The sequence below is a fragment of the Canis lupus genome, chromosome 18 (genome assembly GCF_011100685.1).
Source record: "Canis lupus familiaris isolate Mischka breed German Shepherd chromosome 18, alternate assembly UU_Cfam_GSD_1.0, whole genome shotgun sequence".
In the NCBI taxonomy this organism is placed as follows: domain Eukaryota; kingdom Metazoa; phylum Chordata; class Mammalia; order Carnivora; family Canidae; genus Canis; species Canis lupus.
The window spans coordinates 55,102,633-55,124,900 of NC_049239.1; the positions used below are offsets into that span (position 1 = coordinate 55,102,633).

General features: G+C 56.2%; 1 protein-coding gene across 14 annotated transcripts in view; it reads left to right on the forward strand.

Annotated features, from left to right (window-relative positions):
• Nucleotides 1-22,268, forward strand: part of RAB3IL1 (RAB3A interacting protein like 1) — a 44,933-nt gene that overhangs the window by 16,665 nt on the left and 6,000 nt on the right. Inside the window, exons 1-10 of one of the 14 annotated variants that reach the window (XM_038564313.1) lie at nt 8,767-8,847; nt 9,292-9,474; nt 15,476-15,556; nt 17,272-17,506; nt 17,850-17,945; nt 18,039-18,116; nt 18,775-18,993; nt 19,927-20,073; nt 20,588-20,716; nt 20,804-20,916. In XM_038564313.1, the coding sequence (XP_038420241.1) occupies nt 15,495-15,556; nt 17,272-17,506; nt 17,850-17,945; nt 18,039-18,116; nt 18,775-18,993; nt 19,927-20,073; nt 20,588-20,716; nt 20,804-20,916 (1,079 nt within the window). In that variant the 5' untranslated portion in view covers nt 8,767-8,847; nt 9,292-9,474; nt 15,476-15,494. Of the gene's footprint in view, nt 1-6,348; nt 6,596-8,746; nt 8,848-8,947; nt 9,001-9,291; nt 9,475-15,475; nt 15,557-16,822; nt 17,148-17,271; nt 17,507-17,849; nt 17,946-18,038; nt 18,117-18,774; nt 18,994-19,926; nt 20,074-20,587; nt 20,717-20,803; nt 20,917-22,268 lie in introns of those variants that run through there. The other 13 variants (XM_038564320.1, XM_038564321.1, XM_038564317.1 and 10 more) reach the window with 13 other exon arrangements.

Here is a 22,268-nt window from a genome sequence, read left to right on the forward strand (position 1 = left end):
CAACCAGAGAAAGACACTTGTCATATGGTTTCCCTCATATGTGGAATATAAGAAACAGTGCAGAGGATAATAGGTTAAGGGAGGGAACCCTGAATGGGAAGTCATCAGAGAGGGAGAAAAACCATGAGAGACTCTAGACTATAGGAAACAAACTGAGGGTTGCTGGAAGGGAGTGGGTGAAGGGATAGAAGGGATAGGGTAATTGGGTGGTAAGGCATTAAGGAGGGCATGTGATGTGTTGAGCACTAGGTATTATATACAACTGATGAATTATTGAACACTATATCAGAAACTAAGTGTGTACTATTGATTGCCTAATTGAATTTAAATTAAAAAAATAAAAGCAACGTCATATTTAAGAAAATCCCTATTAGAATTTTTTTAAAGATTTTATTTATTTATTCATGAGAGAGAGAAAGAGAGAGGCAGAGACACAGGCAGAGGGAGAAGCCAGACGTGGGGCTCGATCTCGGGTCTTCAGGGTCAGGCCCTGGGCTGAAGGCGGCACTAAACCGCTGAGCCACCCAGGCTGCCCCCTATTAGAATTTTGATTGTAATTGCATTGAAGCCATAGATCAAATTGGAGAAAATTGACATTTTTGTGAAATATCTAATTTTATAATTTGCATCATTTTGATATTTTTATTATTTAAATAATTTAGGTTATATAATAATTCTAGATTATATAATAATTGTATAATATACATACTATAGTGATTATAATTTTTAAATTTATACCCAAAATTAAAATTTTCTCTATAATAAATATTTCACATATTTTATTAGATTTATTAGGGGATCCCTGGGTGGCTCAGCGGTTTAGTGCCTGCCTTTGGCCCAGGGCACGACTGTGGAGTCCCGGAATCGAGTCCCGCGTCGGGCTACCATGGAGCCTGCTTCTTCCTCCTCCTGTGTCTTTGCCTCTCTCTCTCTCTTATGAATAAAAAAAAAATTAAAAAAAAGATTTATTATAGGTGCTTATCATTTATTGCTATAATAAATAATGTATTTTTTAAAAATTCTAATTTGCTAACTTTTACCAGTGTACAGAACTGCAAATAATTTTTTTTGCAAATAATTTTATATTGATATTATGGCCAACCTTTTTGCCAAGTTGTCTTATTATAATAATTTATCTGTGGAATCCTTTGGATTTAAAATGTAGATAATCATCTGTGAAAAAGAACAGTTTTGGTTTTTCTTTTCCAAATTGTATGTCTTGAATTTCTTTTTCTATTCTTACTGAACTGGCTACAATCATCAATACAGTGTAGAATAGAAGCAAGGATAGCAGCCATGCTGTCTTAGTCCTGATTTCAAAATAATGTTTCTAGGGATCCCTGGGTGGCTCAATGGTTTGGCGCCTGCCTTTGGCCCAGGGCGTGATCCTGGAGTCCCGGGATCGAGACCTGCGTCGGGCTCCCGGCATGGAGCCTGCTTCTCCCTCCTCCTGTGTCTCTGCCTCTCTCTCTCTCTATGTCTATCATAAAATAAATAAATAAATCTTTAAAAAAAATAATGTTTCTAGCATTTCACCATTAAGAATGACATTTGCTGTGGGGTTTTGGTGGGTACTATATCAGTTTAACGAAATTCCCTTTTATTCTCAGATTTCTAAGTATTATTTATTTATTTATTTATTTATTTTAAAGATTTTATTTATTTATTCATGAGAGACATAGAGGAATGAATACAGGCAGAGGGAGAAGCAGGCTCCATGCAGGGAACCCGATGTGGGACTCGATCCCGGGACTCCAGGATCACGCCCTGGGCTGAAGGGAGAGCCAAACCGTTGAGCCACCCAGGGATCCCCTCTAAGTATTTTTTAAAAATAAATTATGTCTGGGCAGCCCAGGTAATTCATATTATCCATGAATATCTTCTCAGCACCTGGTCCAGGTGCTCTTTACATAAATAATGTAATGCTTAATAAACGAATGAATGAAGGCACGAACATGTTTATTGCGCTGTTTTTTTTTTTTTCTCATTGATTTTTGTGAATTCTTTACATATTAAAGATGTCAACACTTTGCCATTTGCTGGAGATATTTTCCCTAGGCTATTTGCCTTTTAATTTTGGTTATTTTTTGGTGGAAGGAGGATGATGGAGAAGTTTTGAATTTTAATGTCAACAGATCTATTGATTTTTTCTTTTGAGGTCTCTTCAAATGCATCTAAGTTTAGAAACCCTTTACCTCTCTGGATATTTGATAAGTGTTCATTTCTATTTTCTATGCACACTGCTGTCAATTTAATCTTCTCTTAGCAGGGTTTTGATCACGTCACCCTTCTGCTCAAAAATGTTTAACTGTCTCCTTGGAGCCTTTGGAATAAAGTCCAAACTCTTTAACTAGGCCACTAAGTCTCTTCATGATTCATCCCGAGCATGCCTGTCCAGTCTTTTCTCTAGTGTTCCCCAAATCAGCTTAAGCTCCAGCCAAAGCGAAGCATTTGCTTCTGTTTCTGTGTCCTGCTCTGTCCCTGCTTTGTTTGTTTCTCGTGTTCCTGGGCATAGAATGCCCATCCTCCATTCTATATATTTAAATCCTGCTTAGTCTTCAAGCTCTCTTTTCTAAAAAACAAAAACAAAAACAAAAACAAAAAAACAGCCTCACCTTACCCTTTGAGAGGGTGAATGGTGAAGGGATAATAACACGAGCTTTTGGGGTCAGACAGTGTGGATTAAAATCCTAATTCCTTACTTGTTCCCTGTTGCCAAATCCCTTCCCCTTTTCCTAGTCTTCATTCTTTCATCATTAAAATAGGAACTGAAAGGAATGAAGAACCATCACATCAGGTGGTTTGAGAGTGAACTAAATGAATCAAAGGTAGAGATCCTAGCACAGGAGTGCCTGGCTAGCTCAGTAGAGGAGCATGCAGTCCTGGTTATGAGTTTGAGCCCCATGATAGGTGTACAGATTACTAAAAAAAAAAAAAAAAAAAACAACAAGTAAACTTAAAGATCCTTCCTCCATTTCCTGCCTCATCCCGTCATTTTGGAAGGGAGTCACCAGCTGTGGGGTGGGGACAGACCCACCCTCCTCTAGTTCATATCTGACTCTGAAGGTTTGGCTGGCTAAACCTTGGGTGGGTAAAATATCCTCCTCAGGACCTGGGAATGGCCAAACAGGTTCCACCTCAAGGAATCCAGCCCAGGCCCCCAGGCACCTTGATGAGACTCCTACAACCTTCTGGGCTCAAAGGAATCCCCTCCCTCCTTTCTTCACATGAGCTCCAAGGGCTTTATTTCTAGGAAATATTTAAGTCTCCCAAGGGCTCCACTGGAACCTTCCACTCCTTGCCTTCAGCAGCCACAATATAGTGGTGGGTCAAGTAGAGCAAAGACAATCCAATTTTAAGGTGGGTAAACTGAGGCTTCAACTCTCTTCCAAATAGTTGGTTCTAGAACTCATGTGTCTTCTCAACTTTAGTCAAGGGGCTCTGGGAGGCCTGAGCGGCTGTGTTGGGGAATCTGGGAGAGCTCTAGACCTAGAGTCAGAGATGGTGCCAGAATCCTGGCTCTTGGGGTCTCCACCTCTTGCCCACAAGTAGGTTAATGCTCTCAGAGGCTGGCAGTGAGCTTAGCGTTTGTGCATTCTCTTTGTGAACATGGACTACTCAACTTACATAGGTTATTTTGTCTGTGTCTTCTGCGGAAGAGCAAGGATGGTAATTCACTGGCCGGGGTGCATGTGTCCCTGGGGCTGGAGGTGAGGGTAGGAACAGCCAAAGCGAGGTTAGGATCTGGAGCCAGCCCTGGATTCTAGCCCAGCTCTGCACCCATCATGCCGCTTCACTGAGGGTGATCTCCTACTCCCTCTGGACCCCAAGAGTTCTATCTGTGAAACGGAGATGGTAGGAGATGGACCCATCTCTGTTACAGAATCTTAGCAATCTCAATGACGTTCTCAAAGTGCTGTCCTGGGCCCTGCCCCTCCCTGAGCCCAGACTGTCTACAGAGCCTGACTTCACCAAGTTGGCCTCCCCAGATCTCTGACACCATTTGTCTGCCTCTTCCCTCTGTCCTGTTCTCCCAGGGGCCTGAGCCTGACTCCATCTCTCCACCACACTGGGGGCTGGGTGGCCAGTGGCCTCCCTCAGGCCCGGGGTGGGCTGGGAGTCCGGTGGGGAGTGGGGAGGTGGGCTCCAGACTCACCTTTGACCTCTTGGGTCTCCTTCCCTCCCCCTGGAGCCAGCATCCTCTCCCTCCCCTCTTGAAACCTGAGCTCAGGGATCCTGGGAGGGCTGTAGTTGCAAAACATTCCATCCAGTTGTCCAAACATTCTGCACAGCTGGCAGAGGGAGGGGCGGCCAGAGCCCAGCCCCCAGGGAGCCCCTGTGCTGTTGCTTTCAGGGGGCTGTGGAGTCTGCAGAGGGCCCCGCAGGAGTTCAAGGGGCTGAGTTGGTAAAGGCAGGCCCCAACGGGCACACTCCTGGGCTCGCCCCGGCCGCGGTCCCCAGTGCACGGCCCCTGGCGGGAGGATGCAGGTCTGCCGGGCCAGGTACTGCGGCGGCGCCTTGTGAGCATCCTCGTGACTGTGACCGCCTGGCCCGTGGGGGAAGGGCGGCGGGAATGCCGAGGAGGTAGCAAGCCCGGGAAGTGACTTCAGTGACTTCGTCGAGCCGCTTTTACTGGCAAGCAGTCCCAGGCCTGAGTGTCTCTTGGCTCTGACTCACAGGTGACCCCGGGAGGACGGGGCTTGGGTCTCTTCTGGTTCTGATTTTTTTAAGTCACAGCCGCTGCCACAGCCCTACTAGCTCCCGGTGAAGTTCTGGCTCTGCCTAAATGTCCAGAAAGTAGCTTTTTTTTTTTTTTCTAGACACTCCCCAGGACAGCTCTGACTCAGTTTCCTCTCCACTCCACCCCCCAGGGGCGGACTGGTGCTTGGCAGTGGGGAACTAGCTTTCATTCGCTTTGTGAGCAGCTGCGCTGAGCTCCTTCCCCTCCTGCCAGGTCGTGGGGTGATGGGGCGACCCTCCCCTCTTTCATACTTCCTGTTTTCCATCAATTGTTTCCAGGTGGGGGGGGTGTTGCCCTGCAGGGGAAGGTGGGGGCATGGCAAGAGAATTTCGCAGGGTATCAGTGAGGAGCAAAAACAGGAAGGGGGTGGGAGCTGGCCATGAAAAATTCTCTGCCAGGAAAGGCAAGGCCAGCATCTGGTTTGCATTAGGCTGAGAGCTTGGAAGCCCGGAGCCTGAGTGGGAGATATTGTTATCCGCAGGGTAAGGCTGGCGGGGGTGTGACTGCTCTGCAGGAACTGGCAGCTTCTCCCCCCTCGGGAGGTCGGAGGCTGACAGGAAAGAAGAGGGAAAGGGAGGGAGAAAGCCAGAGAACACTCATGTCAAGCGTGGCAGATCCTTCCCCAGTACAACTTCATTGAAGACAGTTGGTCCCCTTTTACAGATGAGGAAACTGAGTCCCAGGGAAGTGAAGGGACTTGCCTCAGGTCACACAGCCATAGACCAGCAGAGCTAGGATGAGTTTTCAAGCCAAATGAAGCAGGGTGGAACGTTCAAACCATCCCGGTGGACTGATGCTGACCGCGTCCCAGATAAGGGGGTGCTGAGGATTTGGAGGTCAGTGTGGGCCAGCCTCCGCCCACAGGGTCACTCAGTTCTTGTGGGGGTGTCAAATAGGTCTACTCCGTCATGACGCAGGTGGATATGTGCCTGAGGCCTTCACCCCTGTGCTATGGGGGGAAAACAGTCCTCAGGGGAGAAGGCTTCCTGGCGAAGGGGTGGTATAAACAAAAAAGATTTATCTGCAGGGGGTAGGACATGCGCAGAGGGCGTTGTGTGAGGAAAGGCGTGGTGTAGGGCATGTCTGGGCAGTGGCAGCTGGCCTGGTGTGCCTTAGAGGGTGAGATTTCCTTATTATAGTTGGGAAACTGAGTCACAGAGAGAGTGACATGCCCGAAGGCTCATAGTCTGGAGTGGGGTAGAATCCAGCCCATGTGACACCGGGCCTGTGTTCTTAACTGCTACACTGAATTGTGCCTTTTTATTGGTGGTTACAAGCTTTAAGGGGTTATTGAGGCCAAGGATGGGGCCTGGAGCAGGCAGAGGTGCTCGCCCAAAGCCACACAACCAGCTAGTGATAGTGTCTGTGCTGGATCTTTCCAACCGGCCAACCTGGCCAGGCAGGGGACAGGCAGTTCCTCCTTCGGGCCTCGTGGAAGCTGGGGGTCTCAGGGAGTCTCACCTTCCCTGGCCGGGCACCCAGGGAGAAGGGCCCCAGCACCTTCTGCTGCCCGCTGAGCCATAGGAGTTAATAATTATGGGGCTTCAGGAGATAGAGGCTTGCTGGGAGGGGCCTTTCTCCCAGACTGCTGCTCCTCAGAGATAGCAAAGGTTAGCGTGAGGCTCTGCGCAGGGTCGGGGAGAAGGCTTCTGCCACCTGCCTGCCTGGCGGTCTCCAGAGGGACCCTTGGGCTGGTCCCAGCATGGATGACCCCAAGGAGCACAGCAGGTGCCCTGCCCGAGGATCATGCCCCGTGTTCCTGGCACTGAGCTCAGGGGCTGTCCGCTACGCCCCATCGGTTCTGGGCCCCGCACCAGAGGGTAACTTGGAAGAGGAGCCCTGGGACACAGACAGGTGAGCCAGTGACCTGGGGCACAGAGGAGGGGTTGGCAGGTGGGGAGTCTTGCCACTCTGGAGAGACATTGGGGGAGGAGGGAGGAAGAAGCCAGGCTTGGGACAGGGGACGGACAGAGAACTCTGAGGAATTTGATGAGCCTCCTACAAGGTCAGTGTTGAGGAGTGGACCCTGTTGTCTAACTTGGTGTGGTACAGACACAGAGTCTGAGGATGAGAGATGGCAAGACAAATACCCTGAGTCATACGGTTAGCCGAGGAGAGACTGAAGTCAGAATTGGGGCCCGGGTCATCCAGGCTGGCAGTTTCCTGTTCCTCATCTGCCTCCAGCCAAGGCTCTGTGGTCAAGGCTGTCAGGTGGGGAGGGGGAATATGGGGAGGGTGGAGTAGGACCATGGTTTGAGGCCTTGACCTTTTACTTCTCCCTCCCCACCTGTTGGCCAGGCCCCTAGGAAGCTTCCCTTTTTGCCTGACAGCATACTGCTGCAGCTTCAAGTGAGTTCTCTAGTTTCTGGGCTATTTAGAAAATTAGTGTAAGGAGGGGTCACAGCCTCACCGCCCCTGGCTGTGTGACATGGGGTGAGTTCCTGAACTTCTCTGAGCCCATCCTTCTCAGCTGAGTAGAGCTCACTGGGCTGTGGGAGGAGCTAGTGAGGCCTGGGAATTGAAGGTCACTGGATGTATAGATGATGTGATATTTTTAGGTAGTAACTGGGATGACAGCATTCCCAGAGTGGTGACCCCACATTTGTCCTTGGAGGCCTCACTTAAGGGCCTCCCACAGCCCACTGGCCCTCCCCTATCCTGCTAAGGACTCTTCCTCTGGGGCCTTCGCCTGGGCTGACACCCCCTCCATGCCTTATCTCCCACCAGTCTGGGTTACCATGACTTGGACCAATCTTATCTCCTGCCCCGGCTTGTGAAGTCTTGGAGGGTGAGGGCCCTGTCCTGAGCTCCTTTTCTTCTCCCCTTCCCCTAAATAATGAACAGAGCAAGGGCCAGGAAGCTAGCTGTTGCTCAAGACTTAGATGGTATAGGATTCAAGTCAAACACAATGACATCTGCTTTGGGCCAGACCCTGGACTAGGCTGGGATAGGTAGAGAGCCCCACTGCACTGAGATGGCCCCTGCCCTTGGGAAACCACAGTCTGAGAAACAATTGCCCTGTGGAGTGAAGGGCATTGGAGGTCTGGGCAGAATGATTCTGGTAAGTCAGAAGGGATGTCACAGTGGGCTGCTCAGGTTGCTGGCACCTTGTGCAGTGAGTGAGTTAGCAAAGCATGAAATCCATGTAGCCTATCCTCCACTCACCAAGTCCTACACCTTGGCATGGGCTATGCTCATCTAGGAAGGCAGGACCATCTTACATTTTTGACAAAGACACGTGCACTTAGCAGAGTGTGTCCAGGGTGGCCCTGGAAGTGGAAGCCCTTGCGAGTGTCTCCCACCCCCACCTCCTTAGCACATTGGAACCCCAGGATGACAGGGCATGTGTCTGTGCAGTTTCCCTTTGGGTCCCCAGGCTTTTGATGGTCCATAGTTTGTGCTCCGGAGGGACGGATGAATGGATGACCGAACCAACAACAACAAAAAAAGGATGAATGAAACAAATGCGTGTCCCCAGTGACGACCTGACAAATTCAAGCCTGGGGTCCCAGCTCTGTGGACCTGGAAGAGTCGTGTCCTGAGTTCTGGTAGCATCTGGAAGGGGCGCACCTTCTTTCTCCTGGCCTCCTAGGCCTCTCTAGACACAGAGGGTGCGAGCCACGGTCCCTGGCGGAAGGTAAAAGGAGCTAAACTCCTTGGATCCCGCCCCAGGCTGAAGACGAGGCCCGCAGTCCGGGCTCAGGGCCGGAGGCAGAGGGGTGGAGGGACCGGAAGACGAGTGGTCTGGGCTGCAGGGAGAGGTTTTGCAGAGGACCTAAAACCAGACCGCTGTGCGCTGTGCGTGGTGGGGGTGCACCCCGGGGTGCATCCCCCCCCCCCCCCCGTAGATGCTGGGCAAAGGCGGGAAAGGGTGCGGGGGCGGCAGGGGACCCAGGCGACTCCGGGGCGGGGCCGCAGGACGCGCCGCCCGCGGGCTCCTCCCCTGCTCCGCCGTCACCCGTCCCGGGGCGCGCGGCCGGCGGAGGGCGGGGCCGGGCACGTGTCCTCGGGCCACCCCTCGGCCACGTGACCTGCCGGGTCGGGGGACTGGGTGCCCGGGGCCGCGGGCGGGCGCTGACGGGCGGCGGCGCCGGGATGTGGAGCGGGTAGGATCGCGGCTCCGCTCCCGGCTCGGGCTGCGTGGCCTCGGGGCGGGCGCGCGCGGGCAACCGGCGGTGGAGGTGGGAGGACGCCCCGGGGCGGGGGGGGGGACCCTCCTGGCGTGACCGGCGCCGGCTCCCAGCGCATCCGCAGCGCAGGTGAGAGGCAGCCGGGCCGGGGGGGGGGGGGGGGGGGGGCAGGGGAGTAAGTCCGGGTGCGCACCTGGAGGAGGGGACCTGCGAGCCGGAGGAACCCCTGAGAGCGGTGCAGGCGGGAGAGGGAGCGCACTGTCGCGGTCCCTGCAAAGCTGCTGAACTTCCATCGGGGGCTCCTGGCTCCGGCCTGGCACCGAGGCGTGGGGCAGGACTTGGCCGCAGTCCGAAGGAGGGCACAGCCCTGGGTCCCAGCGTAGCGGCCCCTGTCCCCATGACTGTTTCATTGGCCCCCAGGGGTCATCCCAGTACCCGGCCAACCTGGTGAGGGTCCCCTGCCCTGTGCACGCAGAAGGTGGTGGTCTTCTCCGGGACTCCAGCAAGCACTTCCTCTTCCCCAGTGGCCTGGAAAGGCCGGGTCCTGGAAGATGTGGCCAGAGTGGGGTGCGTGGTATTCCTGCAAGTTACTGGGTCAGCTGGGTGAGTAGGGGGTCCCAGCACAGGGCTACTTCCCAACCAGAGCTGGGGAGTGAGAGAAGGTCTGGAGGGGGGGTGATGCAGGCGAGGTCCACATGACTCCATGGCCCCTAGCAAAGCCTCGCTGAGATGGGCTGAGATGCTCGGGAGTAGTGGGGCTTTGTCCCCAGCAGGGGGTGCCGAGAGAAAGGGCTCCTAGCAGGGGTGAGGTGTGGAGAGGCATGAGATCCTTAAAGGGTGAAAGGTGAAGCAGAGCCTGTGTTGTTGGGAGAAGTTCTACACCCCCCTCTCGCACCCCCTCCCACTCAAGAAGACTGACTTCAGGGAGAAAGTGGTTGTGTGGGACCTGGTGGGGTTAGCACAATCCTGCGTGGGGCTAACTGTGCTTAAGGGGCAGTGCCATCTGGAAGAAACTTCTGACTCCATGTGCTGGAGGCACCCAAGCAAAACAGTCACTGAGTTGCTACGTGATCTTGAGAGTATGGCTTCACTTCTCTGGGTCTCTAGGTGAAATGAGAGGGTTGTGGGGTGTGGGGCAGGGGCTGACCCATGCCCAGAGTGCCCCTCCCTGGAGGTACCCAGGTCAGGGCCAGACAGACAGGACTGGGAGTCATCAGTAGATAGATGCTCTCTTTAAGGACAATGTCAAAAAGACTTGGGGTCCTGGAGAAGACCCCCCCCCCCCCCACCGCAGTCCAACCTCCCTGTCCTATTCCCAAGAGCCTTCTGGAGAAACCAGGCTGCCAAGCTGACCCCTACGTGATCCTCAGTATAACTCATTTCGTTTTTTAAAAAAGATTTATTTGAGAGACACAGATAAGGAGATAGCACAAGTGGGGGGAGGGGCAGAGGGAGAGGGAGAAGCAGGCTCCCTGTGGGGCTCAATCCCAGGTCCCTGGGATCATGACCTGGGCCAAAGGCAGGCGCTTAACTGACTGAGCCACCCAGGCGCCCTATAACTCACTTCTTGCCTATATGTTTGGACCTCCAGGGCCTAGTCAGGTACAGAGCACCTAGTAGGTGATTTATAAACGCAGATGGAAAGCATGAGGGGTGGAGGAGGAGCTGGACACCTGAGAGTGAGAGGTAGAGTTTGGGGGTTACCTTGAGCACTGCATTTTAATGGACCCCCGCTCGGGTATTGGAGGCAGGGACTGAAGGATCAGAGGCCAAGCTGCCAGGATCCACTGGGGGCCGAGTGTCCTAGGAGCTCATCTAGACCCCAGCAAGAGCCAGAAAAGACCTCCTTGGGGTCACACTTGTCCATGTAAGTCTAACTGAGCTGCTTGGGCTTGCAGCCCCTACAGGCTCAGGATAGTCTGGTAGGTGTATATCCGGACCTTTCGTTCTAGACTATGAGAAATCCGGCATCAGGGGTCATTGGCCCTGGCTGAGCTATATCAGTGTCTCTAGGGCCTCTTTCCTCATCTGTAGGTGAGGGATGGTGCTGTTAATGGCTGGGTCCTGGTGCACTGGACCCAGGGCTGCTCCCCTAGAGTGAGTGACAGTGGCAGGACTCTGTGGGAGCCCAGGTGGGCCCTCTTTTCTCAGGACTTCTTGAGCAGGAGCCCTGAATTCTGAACCCACAGGCAGCTCCCCCCAAAGTGGGATGCTCCCCACCCCATTGTTTCCTGTGTCCATAGTCTTGGGTACTAAGCCTCCTCCGGGTAGGCAGAGGGGAGAGCAGCCTTGGGTGTCTGCAGCTGACAGTGCTGGGCACTTGGGGCTTGATCAGCAAAGGCCAGAAATTGAGTTTTGCCACTAAGTGGCCACATGACACTGGTGCAAGCCCCCTGGTCTCAGTTTCCCTGTCTGACGGATGGGACTAATCGTACCAATCTCTAGGGAGGGCCAGGCTCTGATGGCCTGCTCAGGAATGAAATGAGATTCCCCACCCTCCCAGAGATGGAGCACTGTGTCTTTGTAGCAGGCAGGATGTTGGGGAACTCCAAGGCTGCCGACAGGCTGGGTCATCTTGAGGAGGTCAGTTAACTGCTCTGGGTTGTGATTACCCTAAAGGGCTTGGATTTGTGAGCTCCTGCCTGTTGGGCCTAAGTCACAGGGGTCTGTTGGCTCAGACTTTGTCCCAAGTATGGCCTGGGGGCTTCAGGGGCAAGAAGGTGGACCTGCCTGGGGAGCAGTTGTGCACCTTTCCCAGCTGTGTCTTTCTGGAAACCCTCCTTGATCTAACTACCTACCTTGCCCCCTCAGCAGGTGGAGATATATCTCCTGCTGCGCCTTAATCTGTACAGGTGGGGAGCTCAGACCCTCATTAGGATCCTGCCTATCCTAGACTCTCCCCATGTCTGCCCAGGATTTGTGCCCAATAGCGCTGGGGGGGGGGGGGTTTGAAGGGGGGAGCAAAAAGATTTAGAATGTGATCAGAAGGGAGCTCGGTGATGTTGCTGCTAGAATCTGTGCAGTCATGCAGATGCGGCAGATTGGGGGTGATGGGGTGCCTAGCATATCATAGGTGCTCACTCTGTATGTGTTGGATTTTTGAGGTGTGAGACTCTTCTAGGGCTGAGCAGGTGGGTGTGAGGCCCTGGATGCCCTGCTCCGCACCAGCACAGAGTGAGCCGCCACCCTCCCAGGCCTTGTGCTGGCTCCCTGTGGAGATGCTGGGCTGGCAGCCCTGAGGTTGTGGTGAGGAGAGTCTGGCTTGGCCTGGTCCACCTGATTTCAGGTGTCCCAGCCTCCCTGCCTTCCCTCCTGAGGCTGTTCCTGACCTCTGCCCTCCTGTTTCATGTTCTGCAAGGCGCACACTGTGTCCCCCTTGCTGGAGTTGTCTGGATGCACCTGCCGCCACCCCCTCCCAACCCCTGGGGGTCCTGCTCTGCTTCTGTGTGTGGCATATATGACACTGTTGTCCCATACTGGAACCCTCCCTTCCAACCCTGGTGATGGCTGCTCCAGGCTGGCTCTCTGGCCCTAGGCTCCTCTGTTATTCCTCTTCTGGTGCAGGCTCAGACTGCAGCTGCTCCCTCTGGCTGGGTGCCTCCCCTCAACCACCTATAGGACATGCCATTCCCCAGATGCCTCAGCCACCCCTTTGCCTTTCCCTGAAAGCTTCCCTTCCAGTTCCTATTCCCAACATTGGCACCATCTCATTATGTTAGTTAATTACTGTAGTTTTGTTACCTCCCCCCACCCCGTCACCCTCTCCAGCTCCTGGTCCTGCCACAATACCCCCCTCAGTGTCCCCTCTGCATGCCCCTTCCTAGCCTGGGGCCTGCCTGGCTTATGCAGCAGCCTTGAATGGAACCCGCCATCCCCACCACCACCGCCACTGTCTCAGGCACTATCTCAGACTTCTCAAATCCCATCTGCATCCTGCCTCACTTCTCCAAAACCACCATTCATCCCCTTTTCCTCCCATCTGGATCCTTCTCTGGGTGACAGGTCACATGATACAAGAAAACTGCGATTCTGGGTTCTGTTCCTACCCTGCCACTCTTTGCTGTGTGTTCCGGTCAGGTCGTCATACCTCTCTGAACATCAGGTGCCTCACTGTCTAGACCGGGGCTGGGGAGAGCATCTGCCTGCCGTGGCATCATGAGGTTGGGGCACTGGAGTACTTGAGGGTTTGGAGCTGAAGACTTAGCCCCTCTCTGCCCTGTGGCCCCTGGACAGGACAAATCACTTGGCTGTCAGCTTCAGTACTCTCGGGGCTTACTGGAATGCCTGTGGGTGCAGGGGTGTGAGTCTGAACGGGACCCCTGCGCCATGGCACTGCCCTGTAGACCAGCTCACCTTCAGCCACCCTGTCAGCCCCGGGCGGAGGGTGAGTGGTCCTAGGTGCCCTCCCAGCCTCTCTGTCCCCCAGCTTCAGAGCTGCCCTAACTAGTTCCTTCCTTTTTCTTTATTTTTTTAAAAGATTTTATTTATTTATTCATGAGAGACACCGAGAGAGGCTGAGACACAGACAGAGGGAGAAGCAGGCTCCCTGCAGGGAGCCCGATGTGGGACCTGATCCCAGAAGCCCGGGGTCATGACCTGAGCCAAAGGTAGACGCTCAAACATTGAGCCCCCCAGGCTCCCATTCTTCCTTTTTCTTTAATGAACCCATTGTGCGCATTAGCACAGGGATCTTTGATTCCAAGAAGTGACCTGGGCCCTGGTCAGAGGGACAGAAAGACCTCATGGCAGGCAGCTCAGGCTGGATATGGGAAGAGGTAGGTCCGACCTAGTAGCCTCTGGTCAGGCCCTCCTGGCCCAGTGGGGGTTGTTGGGTGACTGGGGACCATAGAATCTGCGGGTCCTCATTCTCATTTGTGCCATTTTTGTGTGCTGGGCCTCCCAGGGCAGGACTGGGGGGTGAGCATTGCTGCATCCCGCCCCCCCCCTTGTGTGTTTCCTGGGGAAGTGACCCACTGGGGCCTTTCCTGTGTAAACTGCTGTGGGCTCTAGGCAGCAGAGCCAGCTTCAAGGTGGGGGATGTTGGATGCTCCCACTTTCCTCTGACCTTGACTCTTATAGTCTCCTGCCCCTAACCTCTCCCAGTGGCCCTGGGTCCTGCTACAGGCCTTCCCTGTAGCGTATTCTGAACTCTGGACTCTGTTTGTGTAGGAAGTGGGGGCTGAGAAGGTCCGAGCAGAGGGCCATGGGCCTGGCCTGAGGGGCAGGGAGGGGATGTGGTGCAGAAGCACTTAAGTGGAAGCCCAGGCTTGTCTGAGGAGTGAGTTCCCCAGCACCACGGGCATCCCATTCGAGGTTTTCCAGCCCCTGGTCCAGGATGCTGAAGTGTGTGAAGACAGAGGATACTGGCTTGGCTGGACCTATGGGGCTTGGGGTCCCTCGTTCCTCTGAAATTTCTGAGTTGCCTCATGGCCCAGAAGTGCGAGGTGAGGGCCTGCAGATTCCCACTTCCCTCCCAGTACAGGGCAAGCCCATCTTTCCTGAACCCCCAGCCCAGGCATTGAGCAGTTGGTGACTGCCAGGTGGTCCTACTCTACCCACGCTTTCTGCCATTAGGATTTTCAAGTTGGGCTTTTATGCTGGGGATGGGGGCAGAGCCTGTTGTCTCTGGCTGCAAAACTGGGCCCTATCTTTCCCAGAAGTGGGCTGAAGTGAGAGCCTGTTGGGAAAATGATGGGGGACAGTCCAGCCATGACCCCAGCCCCTACCCTCGGGACCAGCAGGAGAGTTAGTGTCTTTCACTCTAGTGGGAGGCCCAGACCACACTGGTGGCCCTCGTGGGAGGCACTGGAGGTCTTTTTCTCCTAGGCAGGGGCGTGGGTGATGTCTGGGATGATGTCCTCACAGAGGAAAAGACACCAGGGCTGGGTGTCTAGAACCTGGGATCCTGCCCTGTGTCCCATGCTGTCCCTGCTGGTTACCCCTATCCTTGGCCCACGTTTCTGGCTCATCCTGTTGAAGCATTCAGCTCCTGAGTTGGAGTCCGCTGTCCCTATCAAACCTGAGCAACTAGGGCCATCTGTCCTCTCTCACCTGAGGGATCAGCCCTGGTCCCCTGCTGAGCTGGGAGCCTGATGTGATGCAGTGCTGGATCCCAGGACTTGGAGATCATGACCTGAGCCCAAGGCAGACTCTCAGCCATCTGAGCCACACAGGAGCTCCTCCTCCAGATTTTTACTCCCATCCCACAGGTGGGAAGCAGCTTCAGAGAACTGTAGTGCCATTCATAGGGCTGGTGTGTAAGTACCCAGCTCAGAGCCCAGTGTGGACCTGGCCTCGTCTGCCTCTGGCCTCTGCTCTCAGCCACAGCTCCCCCAGCCTGGCCCGCCCTCCTGGGAGGCAGTTTCTGGGCCTGAGCAGAAGCTGAGAAGTCAGTCGGGCCAGAATTGGGTCAGATTTCCCTGCTGCAGCCAAGGAAGAGTCTCCCGAGTCTGCCTGGGACCAGCAACTCTTGATCTGGAGACAGATGCGCTGATTCCATCCTCAGCCCCCACCTACCAGGCGGGGGATGCTTTGGGTCTAGACCGAAGCCCTGGCTGCCTAGACAAGTTTTGCACCTCTCAGACACTCTGTCCCTCATCTGTAGGACGGGGACAGTCCCATGAATGACATCAAGAGCTGTAAATGAAGGACATGAGCAGAGCAGCCAGGCGGCACCTGGCACAATGTGAGTCCACTGGGTGATGACCCCAGTCTAGGGCCACTGTAGCACTGCCGCAGCCCCTCCTTGAGCCTCAGGAGCCACTTGCCAAGGGAGGACCCTCTCCCCCTCCCACCACACACACACGAAGGTGTTAGGAAGCATCCCTGTCTGGATAGACACTGTAGATGGAGAAATAGATGTGTTTCCCCACGTCATCTGTCAGAGCCCTGGATCCCTGCCGGTCAGGACCCAGCCAAGGAACCATGAGGCCACAGTCTGGGCCCTTTCCAGAGCAGAGAGCAGGCTGGGCTGGGTGTAGGGACAGAGCTACATGAAAGGTTGGAAGTGGACTCATTGCTGGGGTCCCTGGGCACCCAGTCCCTTTGTGTTCCCTGGGAGGGAGACTGAGGCTTAGGGGCAGCTTGGTGACTGTCTCAGGGTCCTGGTGACAGGGGGGACTGCTCTCTGGTCTTGCTTTTCACACTTTTCCCTGAGAAAGCCTGAGTCCCGTGACCCCTTGGCCTTGTCTTTCCTTCCCACTATATGGGCCCCCCCTGAGCCCCCTCCACTCCCCCCCACCCCCCACCCAGCCCCTCACCCTCACCCTCACCCTCCGCATAGCCACAATGGCTCCAAAGCTGCTGGCTCAGGAGCCACCAGCTTTTGCTGAGTGAGCAAGTCCAGAGGTGCTGTCTTGGCACAAACCACTGTTGGCTGAGCCCTCTCCCTTCCTGCCTCCCTCCCTCGGCAGGGTCTGTTGCAAAGGGGGGGGTGGGTGTGGGGGTGTGTGGATGGACAGTGGGGGGGGGAGGCGGGGACAGAGGCTGCTGGCCGGGGCACCACCCCTAGGGTCTCCCGCTTCAGGGAGCGGAGGGTCCTGAGGCCCAGAGGGGGGTGTTTGAGGTCATGAGGCCAACCGGCGAGCGCCACCCGTGGAGGGCCAGGACCGCGCCCCGCCAGGTTCAGGGCACAGGAAGGCAGTGGGCCCCGTCCGGGCTGTTTGACAGAATCTTCCTGCCCCATCTCCTGGCCCTGGCTGCGTCCTCCCTCCCCTCCTGCCCACCCTGAGTGGGGTAGGATTTGCATCAAATCTGCATTAACAATAGCCTAGAAGGCAGTTCCTTTATGAGCCTTGTGTGTGCCGGGGTTTTTTTTTTTTTAATTTATTTTATTTTATTTTATTTATTTATTTATGATAGATAAATAGATACATAGATAGATGGATAGAGGCAGAGACACAGGCAGAGGGAGAAGCAGGCTCCATGCCCCGGGAGCCCGACGTGGGATTCGATCCCGGGTCTCCAGGATCGCGCCCTGGGCCAAAGGCAGGCGCTAAACCGCTGCGCCACCCAGGGATCCCCTGTGCCGGGGCTTTGTGCACGTCAGATCCGCTTGGTGACCCTCGAGGTGGAGCCGTGGCAATGGTCCCCCGCCTTGCAGAAATGGAGAGCCAACGCATTTCGTCATCTGTGGACCAACACAGACTGAGCACTGGCTGCGTGCCGATCCCGGCCCTAGAGGGGGTTGGCACAGATGAAGGAGTCCTGTCCCTGCCCCAAGGAGACCCTGTGTTGGCTCATCCCGCCCTGGTGACAAGCCAGTGGCAGCCTCGCGGGTAGGGTTGCTGTTTCACAGAGGGGCCCAGGGCAGCCTCAGTGGCAGGCGTGGTCCTCAGGGCCGGTCCTGGGCTCAGCGCTGGGGCTCCGAACCCCAGCCTGTGTCTGCTTTTTGCCTCACAGCCAGCCCCACCCAGACGAGGGCCACCCGCCGCCCCTTGAAACCGTCCCGGTCTCCTGGAAGGGCTGCAGGGAGTCCCCCGGAGGCCCGGCAGAGAGCCCTGCTGGGGAGGAGGCCCAAGGTGAGGACAGCCCCACGGCTGCGCAGCTGGACGTGTTGCGCCTGCGAAGCTCTTCCATGGAGATCCGTGAGAAGGGCTCAGAGTTCCTGAAGGAGGAGCTGCACAAAGCCCAGAAGGTGGGGCTCTGGGGGTGGTAGGGCTCGGGGCCTACCTGGAGGCTCCCGTCAGGGCCACCTGCCTGCACAGACGCTGGGGCTGGGCCTGAGGGAGCACAGAGGAGAAACCAGTGCTTGTGACTCTGGAGGATTTTTTAGGAGTCTTGACTTCTCCGAAAGCCCCTTCTAGGCAGCTGGGGTTGCAACATCATGCCGCAAGCTAAGTGGGAACTGCGTCGTCAACTGCAGGGCGACAGAGGAAGGGGGTTGGGGCCCAGGGCCAAGGAAGAGGACCCCGTGGTGGAGCCTGGTCAGGGGGCCTAGAGCCCCAGGGGGCTGACAGCCACTCTCCCCGAACCCCCAGGAGCTGCAGCTGAAGGACGAGGAGTGTGAGCGGCTGTCCAAGGTGCGGGAGCAGCTGGAACAGGAGCTGGAGGAGCTGACGGCCAGCCTGTTTGAGGTACAGGCCTGCTGGCTGGGGGACAGGTTGGGGAGCAGGTCTGTGGGGTGCGCTGGCGCCTCATCACTCACGCAGAGCCTCCCTGCTTCCCAGGAAGCCCACAGAATGGTGCGGGAAGCCAACATGAAGCAGGCAGCGTCAGAAAAGCAGCTGAAGGAGGCGCGGGGCAAGGTGAGGTCCCCACCACTCCGGCCCAGCCAGAGCTCCCCTCGAGTCAGCTTTGGCTACCTGATCGGACCCTCGCACCCCCGCGTGTCCCAGGGTTGTGGGGCAGTGGGGATGGGCAGACCCTGCGGCCTAGGAAAGTGAAGCGGGGGTCTGAGATGCTACAGCTGAAATCCAACTCCCCAGCACTCGGGCAGTATTTCCAGCGCACAGAGACCTTTCTGGGGCTTACTAGGGCGGGGCGGATCCTGTAGTCCTTACAGTCTCTTTCCTGCCTGCCTTACTCTCCTTACAAAGCAAAAACCTTGTCTGGCCACGTGAGCCGGGGCAGGGAAGTTCTTCCTCTTTTCAGAGTCTGTTTGTACGTCTGTCAAATGTGAGGGCTGGGTAGTTCCTGGCTCCTGGGCCCCTCGGTGGGAGGCCCAGCCACCTCCTGGACAGGTGCCTCCAACAGAGCCCTGGCATACTGTGTGACCTCGGGCAGGCCACAGTCGCTCTCCGAGCCTCCCTTGCCCTCTCTAAAGCGGAGGTCTCATGCTGTTCCAAGGATGACAGGCCGGGTTACATGCCAGTCACTGCTGGGACAGGTTATCCTGAGCTGGGGTGGCTGGAGGTTGGCAGCCAGGCCCGCATTAGGCCTTGACAGCCATCTCATCCCGGCCAGATCGACATGCTGCAGGCGGAGGTGACCGCCTTGAAGACCCTGGTCCTCACATCCACACCAGCCTCTCCCAATCGCGAGCTGCACCCACAGCTGCTGAGCCCCACCAAGGCTGGACCCCGCAAGGGCCACTTGCGACATAAGAGCACCAGCAGCGCCCTTTGCCCCGCCATGTGCCCCACTGCCGGACATCCCCTCACCCCGGACAAGGAGGGCAAAGAGGTGAGGGGTGGCAGGAAAGGGAGACACGGTCTCAGTGTCAGCCAGGCAGGGGGGCCCAGTGGGGAGTCCTGACCCCTCGCTGTGTGACCTGGAGCCTGGCCTGCCATCTCTGGGTCTCTGTGTCCCCTGTCTGGGAGGGCTGCGCAGGTTTTTTGTGATAGGAGGTTTGGCCCTCAGCCTATGAATGTACCGTGTGTACCCCTCCTGTGTGCCATGAGGGCCTGGTAACCCCTCCACAACCCTCCAGTAGTAGGTGGTACTCTGTGCACCCGAGACTGGCCTGGGGCCTGGGGGCCTGGCCTAGGTGAGGGGGATGGGGAGAGTTCTTCAGGAAGACATATTCTCTGAGCCTAAAGAGGCCACTGCTGGGCCTCTGGGGACAAGCTGCTTGGGCCCTGCATGCCCATAGCCCTGAGGTCCAGGACCAGCTTGTGACATCCCTGGATTTGAAGGTCCTCAGTGCCTCTGGCTGTGGTACCTGGACAAGCACAGACTTTTGGGGCTGTCTCCCTCCCTGCCTCTGAGCTGGGTACATGGGGTACTTGGTCCAGGCGGGCAGTGGGCTCTGATGTCCTTGGCCGTAGGTCTTTGGGCAAGTAAAGGCACCTGCCAGAGCCTCAGCTTCCTCACATAAGTAGCGCCTCCTGGGGCCATGCAGACCCACAAGACCGGGGTGCTGGTTGCTCAGCTCAGGGCTGCACCCAGTGAACCCCACCAGGGCTGCAGGGGGACCCAGGCTCCTGTGAAGCAAGGCGGCCCCCATCTCCATGCTGCCCCGTGTCTCTGGGGCTTCCAGGGAGAAAGCGCGGGCTAGGCCTCTCCCCCACTTCTGAGTCCTCAGCTTCTAACTGGACACTAACATCTCCTCCCTACTGTCTGTTCTGTCTCTGTGCATCTGTCCGTCTGTCTCTCTTTGTCTGCCCCTCCCCCCAGCCTGGGCTGCCCCCCTTCCTCTCCCTGCTCCTCTGCGTGGTCCCCAGCAAAGCTGTTCAACTCACCTATGAGCCGGCCTGGCAGCTCCTGCCTGGGGAGCCACCTACGGCCCCCTCCTCTGCTACCTCTCTCTCCTTTTCCCAACAGGTAATGGCTCTGGAGAGGGGCCGCCCCTCTGCCCCTGCCCAGCCTCATTCTCGCTGCACATGCCCCAGGGCAACCAGCTAGTCATCTGTCCCCAGGGAGGCAGCCCGTGTGTGTTCCTTCTATGTGCGTGGGCCTGTGTGTGCCATGGTACCTGCGTGTGGGGGGTACCTGCAGGGCCGGTCTTCAGCTTTTCCTCCTCCAGGAGGCAGAGAGGTTGTTAGGGACGAGGCCCTGGACCAAAGTCTGTAACCTCATAGAGCCGAGAAGCTAAAAGCACACCTAGATATGAAAGCTTGAGTTCTGAGGCCTTCAGTGCAGAGGGAAGGAAGTAGTTCTTCTTGGGAACTCTGCCCCCCTGCTTAGCCACTGGGGACAGACCCGCTGGCAGGCTGGGGCCTGCCCTGCAACCCTCCTGGCCCCTCACCTCGTTCAGTTCTGCCTATCCCTGCCATGCTGCCCCCCTGCCCCCCGACCCGGCGTCTGACTGCCCCATCAGGCTCACCCTCCCCCACAGGTGGACACAACCCTATTCGCAGAGTTCCAGGCCTGGAGGGAGTCACCCACCCTGGACAAGACCTGCCCCTTCCTTGAGAGGGTGTACCGGGAGGACGTGGGCCCCTGCCTGGACTTCACGATGCAGGAGGTGAGGCAGAGGGCAGCTGGCCCCAGGCCCAGCCTCTCACGGAGGCCAGCCCCTCACTGACCCACCTGCTGCCCTGCTCTGCCGCAGCTCTCAGCACTGGTACGGGCCGCCGTGGAGGACAACACGCTCACCATCGAGCCCGTGGCCTCGCAGACACTGCCTGCAGTGAAGGTGGCTGCAGTCGAGTGTGGCAGCACCAAGTGAGCTTGGCGTCCTTCCTCCTTTCCTGCCCGCCACACCTAGCCTGGTGCTCTGCCAGCTGGGGACTGAGCCTCAGGCCTGCCTCCTAGGGTCCTGGTGTGGGTCCTGCAGGGGGTGTGGCTGGGGACTGAGCCTCAGGCCTGCCTCCTAGGGTCCTGGTGTGGGTCCTGCAGGGGGTGTGGCTGGTGACTGAACCTCAGGCCTGCCTCCTGGGGTCCTGATCTTGCAGGGAGTGTGGCTGAGGACTGAGCTTCCTGGTGTGGGTCCCCCGTGGGTGAGGGGGCGCACAGGCCTGGCTGGGGAGGATTGCAGAGGCATGCAGGGTGGGGAGGCATCTCTGGCAGAAATTCCTGCCTCTAGTCATAGATCCTCAGGCCTTCCGGGGAGCCCGGGAACTGGAGCCTCCCTCTTCTTGGCTGGCCTGACAGGCATCTCTCTCCCACAGTGGGTTCTGGGCTCTGACTGATGTGTAAGTGATGTCAGCTGCCAGCTCCCCTTGTGCTAATAAATAACCAAACAGCCCTGGCATCTTGTCCTTCCTGCCATTCAGCTGCCATCGAGCAGGACTCACAGCAGAACAAAATAGCCAGGGTGGAAGCAAGGGCAGAGATGGGGAGCACTTTCCTTCGGCAGCCCAGGATTTGACCTGCCAGGGATGCCCCACTGGGGAGACTTGTCACAGAGGGGAACATTTGAGCTGGGTTTTGAAGGATGGATCGGAGTTTGCCAAGTAGGCAAGGGCCTTTCAGGCAGAGGGAAAAAAATGAATGAAGGTTTGAAAAGCCGGGGTATTAATGGAAACATCACTGGATTTGTGGGCAGAGCAGTAGGGTGGGTGGGGAGATAGGGCTGAGGCTGCAGAGGCTGTTTGGGGCCAGAGTGTCAAGGGCCTTGAATGGGGTTTGGGGTTTGACCCATTAGGCCAGCATTTCACAAAATCATCAATAGATGTTTCCTGAAAAGAGGGCTGCTGAATCCAATCAGAGTCCCAGTGAACCTGGAGACAGCAAGGCACTGATAAGTCCTGCAGCCAGGAGCCTCCTTAACCTTCCTCTGCTCCAGAGTCTCCATAATGGTTTCCTGGGCAGTAGGAAAATGGCAGGGAAAGATGATGGGCTAGATGGGAGCTTTTGAAGGAGCCCCTGGCTGTAGTGCAGAGAAGGGGAGAGGCAAGGCAAAGAGCTGGTTGGAGGATCCGAAGGGATTCAAGCAAAAGCCCCTGCTAGCATGACCTTGCCTGAGGACTTGCTAGCCAAGTGGAGGAGAGAGTGGACTCGTTCAGTTGGGAAGGAGTGACGAAGTCCAAGGGCCCCAGTAAAGTAGGGGGTGTGTTTGGAGGGCCTGCAGAGAG